Source organism: Aquarana catesbeiana, linkage group LG01 (assembly GCF_042186555.1).
Source record: "Aquarana catesbeiana isolate 2022-GZ linkage group LG01, ASM4218655v1, whole genome shotgun sequence".
NCBI classification, from domain to species: domain Eukaryota; kingdom Metazoa; phylum Chordata; class Amphibia; order Anura; family Ranidae; genus Aquarana; species Aquarana catesbeiana.
The window spans coordinates 242,713,343-242,727,423 of record NC_133324.1 but is presented as its reverse complement, the minus strand read 5'-3'; the positions used below and the strand labels follow the sequence as shown (position 1 = coordinate 242,727,423).

Sequence of the window (14,081 nt, the reverse complement as noted above, 5' to 3'; positions counted from 1 at the left end):
CTGCACGTAGGCGGGATCAGAGCATCAGTGGAGCTCCCGACCCACCCCCGGACCTCTGTATTTACCAGCCGGTATAGAGGGGGCGGGGCCGGGAGCTCCACTGACGCTCCCACTCCGATCACTGGCTCTCACTGCAGACGCTCTTCTCCGAGTATACAGGCTGCACATAGGCGGGGTCAGAGCGTCAGTGGAGCTCCCGGCCCCGCCCCCTCTCAGCTGGCCAGCGCAGGAATACATCCTCCCGTGTCCTCTGTGCGCTCTGCAAAGCTGTCATCGGGGCCCCAACTCACGGGTAGCGCGGGCCCCCCAACAAAGTTTGGGCCCAGGGAAAGTGCCCCGTTTGCCCTGCGCTAAAGATGGCCCTGGTCGCACCATGTCCTAGCAACATGGCGCGGCCGCAAGAGCGTCCCTCCCAGAAGAAGGGCCGCACCACCCCGTCGTCATTTGATGGCGGGGCGCGCGGCAACCAGTTAAATAACTTTTCACTTATTCCCCCATCATATTGAGCCCATGGAGCTACTGTGTCCTCTTAGCGTGGTGGTGGTGGTGGGGGGTTGGAGAGCGGGGAGAACACAATATTTACTGCTAGCGGGTATAGCCACTTGCAATGATCGTATGCTACAAATCAAAAATGCTGGTTTTACCAAAGTTGATCGATGGGTACAATCAGCCTGCCTATAGATTGATCAAATCTTGGCCAGTCCCTGCTGAACAGGCTGAGATTCGATCCATCTATAGTTAGTACCCCTTACTTTGCCATCTTTTTGTTGCCCTGTCCCAGCTTTTCTGAGGCGTGTTGCTGCCATCAATTTCAAAATTACCCTTTTTTCAATAGTATGTTTTCTTAGTTTAAACTTTGGATATGTTTTCTGTATTCTATTGTGAATAAAATATGCATTTATGAGATTTGCAAATCATTGCATTCTATTTTTATGTAGGTTTAACACAGTGGGGGTTATTTACGAAAGGCAAATCCACTTTGCACTGCAAGTGCACTTGAAAGTGCACTAAAAGTGTACTTGGAAGTGCAGTCGCTCTAAATCTAAGGGGTAGATCTGAAATGAGTGGAAGCTCTGCTGATTTTATTATCCAATCATGTGCAAGCTAAAATGTGGTTTTAAAAATGTTATATTGAGTGTATTTCATCAGAGTGTGATATTTTATATAAAGGTGGTGCCTGATGGTCTGAGTCAGTCCGTGGCTTTTTAAATATCTTGGCAACTCCAAAAGACTTCCCTCCCATAAATCTCAACTCTGTTCCTGTCTACCTGGGGGTCTTAGGTGCTTCTGCCCACCATTAAATTGACTTTTAATTTTCCATAATAAACAATCGAATAGCGAGAGTTCCCATGGGGAGTAAAGACCCAGAAAAAGAATTTCCAGATAGATAAAGAAAACCTTTCAGGACGTGTAACTTACAAGAACTACCAAACCTATATAAGTATCAGTTTTTAGTTGACTGACTCTTTAAAAGTGCACTGTGTTTATTTATAAACCAAGATTGATCTCCTCCCTCACCCATACCCTACCTCACCCTTTTCTCTGTCCCAGTTCCATATAATCGCACCTTTGAAAGTAAAGATCAATACCACTAAAAATATTGCCTGCAGTGCAAACCACCACTATACCAGTTGGACCTACATCAATGTTATGTGTTTTGGATAGAGTAAGGGAGGGTAATAACCCCTGTCAGTTTTTGTTGCCATCTGTGTCCCATTGAGAAGATTTATCTTCACTTCCTGTACCATAGCCAAAACAGATGAGATGAAATCCCTGTAAATTAAAGCAATCCCTTTGGGAACTAATAGAGAGGGTGAATCTCCCTAACGGGGGGCACCGACAGCAACAAAAACTGACTAGTGTTCTAATCCCTCTCCACTCCACCCAAAACAAAATAAAACGTTTTGCCTCCAGCTATACTTTAGGATTGTTCTATTTGAAACAGGCCTCCAAAGTGGCCGTATATTTTTAATGAAGCTTTCCCAGGAAAAAACATACATGAAATATGTTTAAACAACAGTATTTGAATTCTATTCTACCATATTCCAAATATAAGATTAAAGAATATTTCAACATAAACAAAAAAATATTTGACTAAAGAAATGTTATGTAGAAAAACCTTAGGTGAGTGGTTCTGCTAAATAATATTAGTTTTAATCTGGCTTTACATTAACCTGCATTATTTGGTGTGATTCCATAACACACATTAATGCACCACCATTTTATTTAAATAGAATTCTCACACACTTTGGAAGCACAGTCCATTGTACATGTGTTGCAACAATTTTTCATGTGCTGTGGTGCATTGGCAGTGCAGTCAGTATGAATGGGCTGGAATAATGCAATGCATATTAACACACAAAATACCTTATATTTATGTGTGTGCAGAAACGAAACACAAATGGGGTTATTTACGAAAGGCAAATCCACTTTGCACTTGGAAGTGCAGTCGCTGTAGATCTGAGGGGAAGATCTGAAATGAGAGGAAGCTCTGCTGATTGTATCATCCAATCATGTGCAAGCTAATATGCTGTTTTTTTATCTTCCTTACATGTCCCCCTCAGATCTACAGCGACTGAACTTCCAAGTGCACTTTCAGTGCATTTGTAGTGCAAAGTGGATTTACCTTTCATAAATAACCCCCAATGAATCAGTGTGAAGGGGAACTTAAAGTGGTAGATCTCCTTTACAGAAAAAACATTAAGGTGAACTAACACCAGGCTCCCCCCACCCCGTCATCCCCACTGTACTTACTGCAGGGCTACTAAGCTATCAGCATCCCTGGAGCCAGTGTACTGGTTCAGAAATTTGAAATCCCAACTCTTGTTCATGCACCACCTTCAGAAACGAAACCAGATCGATTCTGATTGTTCAGCACCATCACAGTGAAGCTGCTGCACAAAGAAAAGAGAGGGAAGAGTAGGTTTTTCAAATGCCTGGACTGCTGGATTGGTTGCGAGGACGCTGACAGCTCCGCAGCCCTAAAGTTAAGTACAGCTAGGACTGGGGGGTGGGGAGGGTATCCGGTGTTAGCTTACCTCTAAAAAAAAAATTCTGTAAGGGTGAAATAACAATTTATAATAAATGTCAACACAGATTATTTTTTTTCTTAAGTAAAGTATGGAAATCCAATTTTTAGGACTGTCATTGAAGCAACAGACAAGGTGAAATATTCCAATGGGTACAATGGTTCTGTTGACAACTGTCCGAGAAAGGATTTCGTCTCACTTTGGAGATATTGCCTCTCATTTCTTGTTGTGTATCTCTAAACAGATATCTCCCCCAAAATATGCCCACAACTGGCAGGCATTTAAACTAATTCCTACTTTATCTAAAACATTTTGGCACTTTATAACAAGAAGGACCATCGTAAGCAATCATCAACTGCTATCATGAGGCCGCCTCTGGAATTTGAGAGTGCTCTTCATTCTTGTCAGCTGTACGGATCGGTAAACCAAGAATCTCCACAGCGAACAGATCTGCTGTAATTTCCTCTGGGATTTCCTGTTCAAGTAATTCCGCTGCACCTGTAACATCCAGTAATAGCAAAAAATCCTATTTAGTTCAGGTCCTTCTACCGTTTTCCAAGAATTCTGAACTCCCAATAAATCACCACTTACTCAGAAAGCTCCATAAATATTCCTCAATCGCTATCATAGAGTTAAAGCTCAATATACCCTTCAGTTCATACTACGCTAAATACATTCCAGGTGCATCAAAACAAAAAGGTGTCTAATGTCTTACAGCTCGTTTTCTATTTAAAACAGCTAGAGAAAAGCCTGTCCGCTGCCAGTAACTGCAGGATGAGAACTTTGCTCTTTATGGGTAAATAAAGGTCTCATTGCAGCAGTAAATCAAGCTGATTGGAAATTACTAGCTCTGATGTAGCAGGAGGAGTGTGAGAGTTCTGTAGAGAGACTACTGCTTCCACACAGTGAGCAAAGGTACTAGCTTTAGGTCAAATATCCAATTAGACACCCCTGCTATCCTGTATAGAATTTTAGGGCCTCACATTCATTTTTCCTTAAAGAGGAAGTAAACCCTCTCTAAAAAAAACACCCTGCAGGACAAAGGCATGAGCTAGTATGCATAGCATACTAGCTCATTATGAATTACTTACCTGAGATCGAAGCCCCCAAAGCGACCCTCGTTCACCTCCTCCGTTGCCGCCATGATACCCGGAGTGACTTCTGTGTATCACTGCTCCGGGGCTGTGACTAGCCGGAGCAGCGATGACGTCACACTGGCGCATTCGCGCGGGAGCCATCAGTGACGGCATGATCGCCTTCACTAACGGCACACTCAGTGCGCCTGCGCCGTAGGCAAGAAATATCTCCTTAACCCATGTGGGTTAAGGAGATATTTCTTGCACCTACAGGTAAGCCTTAAGCTAAGCTTACCTATAGGTTAAAGTGGTCTGTAAGGGTTGTTTACAACCACTTTAAAATGGAACTCTAGTCAGAAAATTAAGTCCTGCTGGATCACTTCAGGCTTGCCCCTTTTGCAGGTATACCTATGTAAAACATTAAAAATAAGTGCCTATACTGTTTTAAAATCCAGCAATACACTGCCTCACCCTGCCCATTACATGCTCAGTTGCTCTCCATTTTTAGGCACTGTGGAAATTGTAGAGGCCGATCTGATGACAGCCTTGAAGAGAAATTAAACCCTCCTATCCTTTACAGCCAAGGAAGCTGCTTCTGTCTGATCTGCACATGTGATCAGTTAAGACACCAGGCATTTGATGGTTTGACAGTTTGGTTGCGGACACAAACAAATGTTACAGTTAGCAATCCCGGCATTCCAGGAATGTAACTGTTTTTTGAAACTGTTAAATCGATGGGTTTAGTTCCACTTTATGATGTAATGCTGTTCAGGGGCTCTTGGCTTCAGCAAAATGGCAGCCACCAGCAAAAAGAAACAGGAACAATGCTGGAGGCAATTTACAGCACACACTCATTTTGGTAGCATAATTATTAATGTGGTTAAGTTGATCGCACATTCCTGTGCGATTCCCGGTACGAATCAGCTTTGAAAGCTGAAACATCTACAGTATATACCTTGCATTAGGGACTCCTAAGGATTAGGGACTCCTTGTCGCACAGAAAAAATTGTTGTACTTATTAAGTACTGTTCCTTTCTTTAAACTTTTTAATCTGGCAGGTAACCTTGAAAATAATAATATATTTATGTTTGGCTGGAGGGTACATTCCATTTTGTTACAAACCTGTAGAATTATAGGTGCCCAGTTCTGAACTTCCACCTTCTGGATTTAATCCCAACAGGGTTGTAAAATATTCTGCAAGCTCTTCTTCTGTCATATGCTCACCTGTGTGCAACATGTTAACACCAAAGTGATTTAGGTGAAAATTAAAAAAATCCAATCCATTACTTACATCAGCCTTTCCCAACTGCAAAAGAATCCTTAAAATAATTTTAGGTCTCAGGGAACCCCTCCTATCAGGGGCCATTGGTAAAATTATTAGTACAGTTACAATACAATTCAACAGAAAAGGGTTAGGAGAAAAGCGGCGGCCCGTCCATTAGGCTACTTTCACACTGGGGTGGTTTTAGCGGCGCTTTTCGGCTGCTAGCGGAATGCTTTTAACCCCTGCAAAGCGGTCGAAGAAGTGGGAAGAATGTCCTCCTTACATTGGAAATCAGTGAGAAGAATACCCTCCTTACATTGGTGCTCAGTGGGAAGAATGTCCTCCTTACATTGGTGATCAGTGAGAAGACTACCCTTCCTACATTGGTGGTCAGTAGGAACAATGCCTCCTTACATTGGTAATCAGTGGGAAGAATACCCTCCTTACATTGGTGGTCAGTGGAAGGAATGTACCTTACACTAGTGGTCAGTGGGAAAAATGCCCCCCTACATTGATGGTCAGAATTATAAACTTACAGGCAGCTAAAAAGATCATTGGTGCCATGCTGCTAACCGGCTTCAGACCCAAGACTATGCAGACACCATCAAAAAAAACCCTAGCAACCTGTGGAGGAACCCTAAATTATTACAGAGTGAAATATTCAAGATCCCTGTTTTTAATGCATACTGTTAAACAGGATAATTAGGTTGGTTGCAGGCTGGTTAGTAGGTTGAGCTGGGAATTTTCTTTGGTTTTGCTTGAAATATTGAAGAGCCTATCACTCCAATGGTAATTGCAATGCAATACCCAATCCAGCACAAAATTTTAGAATTCACGTTAATAGCAGGTCTTTCATCTGTTTAAAAAACAGTAGGATAAAAAAGTTGCTTGTGTAAAAGGTACAACATTTAGGCTGGGTTCACACATATGCAAGTTGGATGCTGAAGGATGTTAAACCCAGCCTGAAAATAGTTTATAAAAGCAAAAGTTTTTTTTTACTTGATGCATTCTATGCATTTAAGCGGTATTAAATCTAAAGCCAAAAATGTAATAAATTGCAGCTTATCAATCATTAGATGTGGTGGTTGCACTGGTTTTCTTTTCTTGCAGGGGGCTTTTTCCCCCTGTCTTTTCACCTGGTGATCTGGCCAGTAACACACCTCCTGTATTAGAATGCCTCTGCTCTGGATAAAGGAGCACAGGGGCACCTTTGGACAGTAGCGTTGTCAGTCTGGGGGGAGGGGAGTGTTAGATGCAATAACAGATTTAGATACACTAACAAATTGAAGCCAAACTCCAGCTAACAGCTTTACGCAGTTACAGAAACATTTTTTTTTCCTTTTGGGATAAAGGGTTTACATAAATAAATAAAAACTGATCATTGTAACCACCCTTGTCAGTGGTAAATGGTTTGTTTTAACCCTCCAACTGTTACATCTTTAGGACAGCTTATGCTGTTGAAAAACTTACTAGACAGCTCACTAGGTAAAAATAGAAGAAAGATTTCCTAAAAAAGGAAAACTAATGCAGCTATCACATCTAAGAATTGGTGAGCTGCAATATAACAAATGTTTGCTTTTGGGCTTAACACTGCTTTAGGGTAAAAAAAAATAGCTGGAGATTTCGACCAGCTCTCTATGAAGCCAGTTCACATATCTCCGTTGTGGCTCCCGGGCGAATTGCGAGAGCCCTGTGCGTCTTTTCATCCGTTTCAGGTCTGAATTCAGGCAAAAATTCGGGCTGAAATTGGACCTTAAACGGTGAACCAGGACGCGCCAGACCACTCCTGTGAGCCGCATGCGAAGATAATGTGAACCCAGCCTGGATAATGAATTTAAATGCCTTGGTTACTCTCTTGTTAATAATACATTTTAGTGTGCTGGTTACTCACCTCTTGTCTGCAGAAGCTGCAGTAAATCTCCTCTGTTTACAGCCAGTTCCCCTTTCTCGTTAGTGAAACCAAGAACTTGAAATGCCTGTTGTAGCCCATTTAAGCATAATCCAAATGCAGGTCTGTGATTTACGTAGAGTTTTATGAAGTCCCCAAGGTCTATGTGGTTAACTTGTTTTCCAGTGTTTACATACTCACTAAATTTGATTTCATTTAGCATATTTTCCACCTAAACATGGAAGATGACAAAATGTTACATTATGTTAAAATGTGTCTGTTCTTGCGTTTTTGTGTTTTTGAACATAAGCAGCCAGCCTGTATTTTTTCCTGACCTGCCGGGCGGCATGCTTGGATAAGGGTCTAGTACGGATTTTGGGGGGGACCCCACACCATTTAAAAAAAAATTTGGTTTGGGGGACCCCACCGAATCCATGCTAGACCCGAAGGGCTTGGCATGGACCTGGGGGGGACCCCACACCATTTTTTTCGCATTTTGGTTTTTTTTTGCTGTTAATTTTTTTTTCCTACATTCAGCTGTCAACGAGGAATGACTCATCGGTTGGTAAGGATGCGGCAGCTGGCTTCCTGGCCCCCTCCTTAGCAACCAGTTATATACAGTTTGTTTAAAGAGAAAAAAAAAAAAAAGTAAAAACGCAAAATGCATGAAAACTGCATGCAAAAATGCATAAAAAACAAGGGTTTAAAAATGCAAAACGCACTGCAAAATGTGCCTGAAAGATGCATCAAGCGCAGCCGCATAGATGTGAACCTAGGGTAAATCTACATGGTCCAGCTCTGTCATCTTTATTAATGTCCTTTCCTTACTACTTGGGGAGCCACTGACTTAAAAGTAAATCAAGAATAAGAATAACAGCCATGAAACACGTACCTTCAAAAAGTCAGTAGTGGCAGCTTCTGTGTATTTATGCTGACAGGTTTCCTTTATGCCCCTTTCACACTTGTGCGACCTGATAATTGCACGACTGTGCCGTGACTTTGACGCGATTTGAAGCAATGCCTGTGTAATCTTGAGGTCTATGGATCTCAAGTCCCATCAAAGTCAGACCAAAGTAGTGCAGGGACTACTTTGAAGTCACTACGACTTGAAGTCACACAGATATGAATGGTACTCATTGGAAATCATGGGTTACGACTTGTCATGTGACTTTGCGGTCCCAAGTGTGAAAGGGGCCTTAGGCTTTGTTCACACTATAGTGAATTGGATGCAGGTTTTCCTATATATTTGCTATATTTCCCCGCTCAAATCGCGTCAAAGTCACGGCAAAGTCATGCAACTTTCAGGTCGCACAAGTGTGAAAGGGGCATAAAGGAAACCTGTCAGCATAGAAACACAGAAGCTGCCACTGCTGACTTTTTGAAGGTAAGTGTTTCATGGCTGTTATTCTTGCTTCACTTTTAAGTCAGTGGCTCCCCAAGTAGTAGAGAAAGGACATTAATAAAGATGACAGAGCTTGACCATGTAGATTTACCCTATTCTCTGAGAAAAAAAAGCCCTGTCCAGTGGTATGCCATAACAGCCATGTTCCAGGGCCTTCAAGTTAGTTCAGTTTTGTGTACCCTAGGAGCCTTGAAACTCTCATATGCAAACTTCAACTATATTTTTCTAAAACTGAACTGATGTACAGATACCTGGAGATATCTGTTATAAAATAATACTGGCAACTGTGTTTTGATCAATAAAATTACAATTTTTTTTCTTTAAAATTATACAAACAATACCCGATAATGACAGCATGAAAGAAGTTTGAAGTTTTTGCAAATGTATTAAATATAAATAAATCACATGTATATAAGTATTCACAGCCTTTGCCATGACACTCAAAATTGAGCTCAGGTGCATCCTGTTTCCACTGATCATCCCTAAGATGTTTCTACAACTTGATTGGAGTCCACCTGTGGTAAATTCAGTTGACATGATTTGGAAAGGCACACACCTGTCTATATAAGGTCCCACAGTTAACAGTGCATGCCAGAGCACAAACCAAGCCATGAAGTCCAAGGAATTGTGTGTAGACCTCCGAGACAGGATTGTATCGAGGCACAGATCTGGGGAAGGTTACAGAAAAATTTCTGCAGCGTTGAAGGTTCCAATGAGCACAGTGGCCTCCATCATCCGTAAATGGAAGAAGTTTTGAACCACTAGGACTCATCCTAGAACAGGTTGCCTGGCCAAACTGAGTGATCAGGGGAGAAGGGCCTTAGTCAGGGTGATGACCAAGAACCCGATGGTCACTCTGACAGTGCTCCAGCATTTTTCTGTGAAGAGAGGAGAACCTTCCAGAAAAGCAACCATCTCTGCAGCACTCCACCAATCAGGCCTGTATGGTAGAGTGGCCAGACGGAAACCACTCCTCAGTAAAAGGCACACTACAGCCCACCTAGAGTTTGCCAAAAAGCACCTGAAGGACTCTCAGACCATGAGAAACAAAATTCTCTGGTCTGGTGAAACAAAAATTCAACTGTTTGGCCTGCATGGCAAGCATCATGTCTGGAGGAAACCAGGCACCGCTCATCACCTGGCCAATACCATCCCTACAGTGAAGCATGGTGGTGGCAGCATCATGCTGTGGGGATGTTTTTCAGTGGCAGTAACTGGGAGACTAGTCAGGATCAAGGGAAAGATGAATGCAGCAATGTACTGAGAGATCCTTGATGAAAACCTGCTCCAGAGTGCTCTGGATCTCAGACTGGGGCGAAGGTTCATCTACCAACACAACGACCCTAAGCACACAGCCAAGATAACATAAGAGTAGCTACGGGACTACTCTGTGAATATCCTTGAGTGGACCAGCCAGAGCCCAGACTTGATCCTGATTGAACATCTCTGGAGCGATCTGAAAATGGCTGTGCACCGACATTCCCCATCCAACCTGATGGAGCTTGAGAGGTCCTGCAAAGAAGAATTGGAGAAACTGTCCGAAAATAGCTGTGCCAAGCGTGTAGCATCATACTCAAAAAGACTTGAGGCTGTAATTGGTGCCAAAGGTGCTTCAACAAAGTATTGAACAAAGGCTGTGAATACTTATGTACATGGGATTCTTTTCATTTTCTATTTTAATAAATTTGCAAAGATTTCAAACAAACTTCTTTCATGTTGTCATTTAATCCATTTTGGAATAAGGCTGTAATATAACAAAATGTGGAAAAAGTAAAGCACTGTGAATTCTTTCCGGATGCACTGTATATAGTGAGCAACTGCTAAAGGTCTGCTGTAAGCAACATTAAAAGGTAGATAAGAACCACATAAAGCTCCCAGGTCAGTAGCTGAGGTCCACTGCTTTAAAATATGTATTTTTCTTGTTTCGTAAGAATTTAAATCCATTCACTAATACCAAATTCTACAGTTCTACAGCCAGTTAGACACACATTTTAAATACCTCTTGCTCTGTTGGATAATATCCCAGTGCTCGCATGATGAAAGGAACTTCTTTCAAGGGAATATGTGTTGAAACTTGTCTGGTCTCCATTGTATCAATACCCTGGTTACGCATCTGAGCATAGTAAAAGTAATCTTCCAGCTCCTACACAAAACACAAGCAAATGTGAACAAGAAAAAACAACCATCACGTCTTGATCAATTGTTTTTTTTTTCAAATAACTTTCTATTAAAGGTTTTGTCATTTTACATAAAACAAAACAATAAGTATACTACAATAAAAGAAAAGAAGCAGTACATTTGTTCTCACTTAATGCTAAGTTGTCATACATATCCAAGAGACTGATCCAGTAAGAATTGACATCAAATCAGTACACTAAAAAACACTGAGGATTTTTAACCACTTGAGCTCCAGAAGGTTTACGCCCCTTAATGACCAGGCCAATTTTTGCGATACGGCACTGCATTCGTTTAACTGACAATTGTGCGGGCCTGTGACACTGTTCCCAAATAAAATGTTTTTTCTTTTTTTTTTCCCCCACAAATAGAGCTTTCTTTCTCACTTTCTGCTATAAAACATATCCAATAAAAAAAATGGAAAATATCCAATTTCGTCATCAAGGTGTATTCTGCTACATATTTTTGGTCAAAAAAAAAAATCCCAATAAGCGTATATCGATTAGTTGATACAAAAGATATAGCGTCTACAAACTATTGCATAGATTTAAGGAATTTTTTTATTTATTTTTCTTCGTAGTAATGGTGGCGATCAACGACTTATAGTGGGACTGTGGTGGACCAATTGGACACCAAGTGACACTTTTTTAGGGACCAGTGACACTAATACAGTGATTAGTGCTACAAATATGCACTGTTACTGTACTAATGACACTGGCTGGGAAGGGGTTAACATCAGTTAACTGTGTTCCTAGGGAGTGATTACTAACTGTGGGGGATGTGCTTGTACTGCTGCTTAGCAGAAACACAGGATCACTACCTCCCCTTCTCACAGAATGGCAATCTGCCTTGTCTACATAGGCATACCGCTGTTCTGCTTCTCTCGGGAACGATCGGTGGGTCCCAGTGGATATCGGGTCCCCCAGACCCGCTGATTGGCTCCCGCCGTGTCCAATCACAGCAGAAGTTGGTGGCCGGCGGCGCGTGCGCACCCCAGACCTGGAAGTGCAGAATCACGAATAGGTACGTGATTCTGCACAGGAGAGCCACCTTGCTGCCAATTATATACTGTATAGGGTCGGCAAGCGGTTAAATCAGGCATATGTTTTAAGTCGAGAGATGTATTCTTCCTTCTAAAAACCAATTGTGTTGCGAGGTATAACAAACGTATGCCTAAAACAACCGAACAATTCGAGACTTTAGACCATCCTACTGCTAACATCACACCGTAAGCATGCCGATCCTCCATATTAACAGTTAACTTTAACTACCACCTCAGTAATCCATGTTTTGTCTACTTTAACATACCCACAGCAGAGCAATTAGCATTGTAAGAGTTGTAGAGAGACAAGAGCTAGTGGGACTAATCCAGGTACCTGTAACCAAGGGTCCCATAAATTGTTAACCATCTCAATACAGGGCAGTTTAACCCCCTTCCTGCCCAAGCCATTTCTCAGCTTTCAGCACTGTCACACTTTGAATGACAATTGCGCGGTCATGCAACACTGTACCCAAATTAAATTTGTATTATTTTTTCCCCACAAATAGAGCATTATTTTGGTGGTATTTGATCACATCTGCGGTTTTTATTTTTTGCGCTATAAACAAAAGAAGAAGGACAAGTTTGAAAAAAACACAATATTTTTTACCTTTTGTTATAATAAATATCCATATTTTTTTTTTTAAACAAATTTTTTCCTCAGTTTAGGCCGATACTTATTCTTCTACATATTTGTGGTAAAAAAAAATTGCAATAAGCGTATATTGATTGGTTTGCGCAAAAGTTATAGCGTCTACAAAATAGGGGATAGCTTTATAGCATTTTTATTATTATTATTTTTTGTACTAGTCATGGCGGCGATCTGCGATTTTTATTGTGACTGCGATATTGCGGCGGACACATTGGACACTTTTGACACATTTTTGGGACCATTCACATTTATACAGCGATCCGTGCTATAAAAATGCACTGATTACTGTATAAATGTGACTGGCAGGGAAGGGGTTAACACTAGGAGGTGATCGAGGGGTTAACTGTGTTCCTAGGGAATGTTTCTAACTGAAGGGGGAGGGGACTCACAAGGGGAACTTGTACTGAGAACACAGATCGGTCTCCCCATCTCTCTGACACACACACGTCCTGCCGTGTTACCGGGCAATCGCGTGTGCCCGGCGGACATCGCGGCCGCCGGGCACACGCATCGGGTGCCCAGTGACACGGCGGGCACGCGCGATTGCTGTCAGCGGTGCGCGCGTGCCCCCTGGTGGGTAGGGAAGGCGAGGGCGTCATATGACGCCCTCCCAGAATGAGAGTCGCGCCGCCTGGCCGTCACATGACAGCTGGCGGGCGGCAAGTGGTTAAACTTAGTGATTGTAAAGTCTTGTTTTAAAAAATAAAAATAACAAACATGTTATACTTACCTCCTCTGTGCAGTTGGTTTTGCACAGAGCAGCCCAGATCCTCCTCTTCTCGGGTCCCTCTTTGCTGCTCCTGTCCCTCCCTCCTGTCAAATGCCCCCACAGCAAGCAGCTTGCTATGGGCGCACCCCAGCCGGGTCACAGCTCCCTGTGTCCATTCAAACAGGGAGCCCCGACCCGGCCCGGTCCCCTCTCTCTTCTGATTGGCTAACTGGCTTTGATTGACAGCCGCTGGAGCCAATTGTCTCAGCCAATCAGGAGGAGAGTCTTAGACGGCTAAGACACTCGTGGACATCGCTGGAGAGAGATGGGGATCAGGTAATTAGGGGGTGCTGGGGAGGCTACTACACAGAAGGTTTTTTATCTTAATGAATAGAATGTGTTAAGATAAAAAACATACTGACTTTACAACCCCTTTAAAAGGGGTGCCTCGGTACTTCAAAATATGCCTTACTTTGAGCAGTGCAGAGTTAACTTGTGTATGCCACTCCTCAAACCTAGTAGGTAAGGCTACTTTCACACTAAAAGTGCCGCTTGTTTTAGCGCCACTTTTCAACCGCTAGTGGGGCGCTTTTTACCTCCCCAAAAAAAGAGTAAAAGGACCAGTTTTACGATGCTTTCAAGGTGTTTTGAAAGCGCTGCCCATTCATTGCAATGGGCAGGGCCTTTTTGGAGCGCTAAATACAGTGCTTCCAACCTGCCCCAAAGATGCTGCTTGCAGGACTTTTCAGAACGTCCCCCAAACTGACTGCCCCAGTGTGAAAAGACACACTGGAATGAAATGAATGGGAGGCAGTTTTCAGGCGCTTAGCAGAGGCTATTTCTAGCG

The 14,081-nt window shown here is 42.5% G+C and overlaps 1 protein-coding gene across 1 annotated transcript in view; it reads right to left on the bottom strand.

The window, feature by feature from the left end:
- Positions 1 to 2,206: 2,206 nt before the first annotated feature.
- Positions 2,207 to 14,081, bottom strand: part of CFAP251 (cilia and flagella associated protein 251) — a 130,668-nt gene continuing 118,793 nt past the window's right edge. Inside the window, exons 20-23 of the mRNA XM_073626813.1 lie at positions 10,659 to 10,802; positions 7,261 to 7,489; positions 5,228 to 5,329; positions 2,207 to 3,527 (exon numbers count right to left, since the gene is read on the bottom strand). Of these exons, the coding sequence (XP_073482914.1) occupies positions 3,391 to 3,527; positions 5,228 to 5,329; positions 7,261 to 7,489; positions 10,659 to 10,802 (612 nt within the window). The 3' untranslated portion in view covers positions 2,207 to 3,390. The remainder of the gene's footprint in view (positions 3,528 to 5,227; positions 5,330 to 7,260; positions 7,490 to 10,658; positions 10,803 to 14,081) is intronic.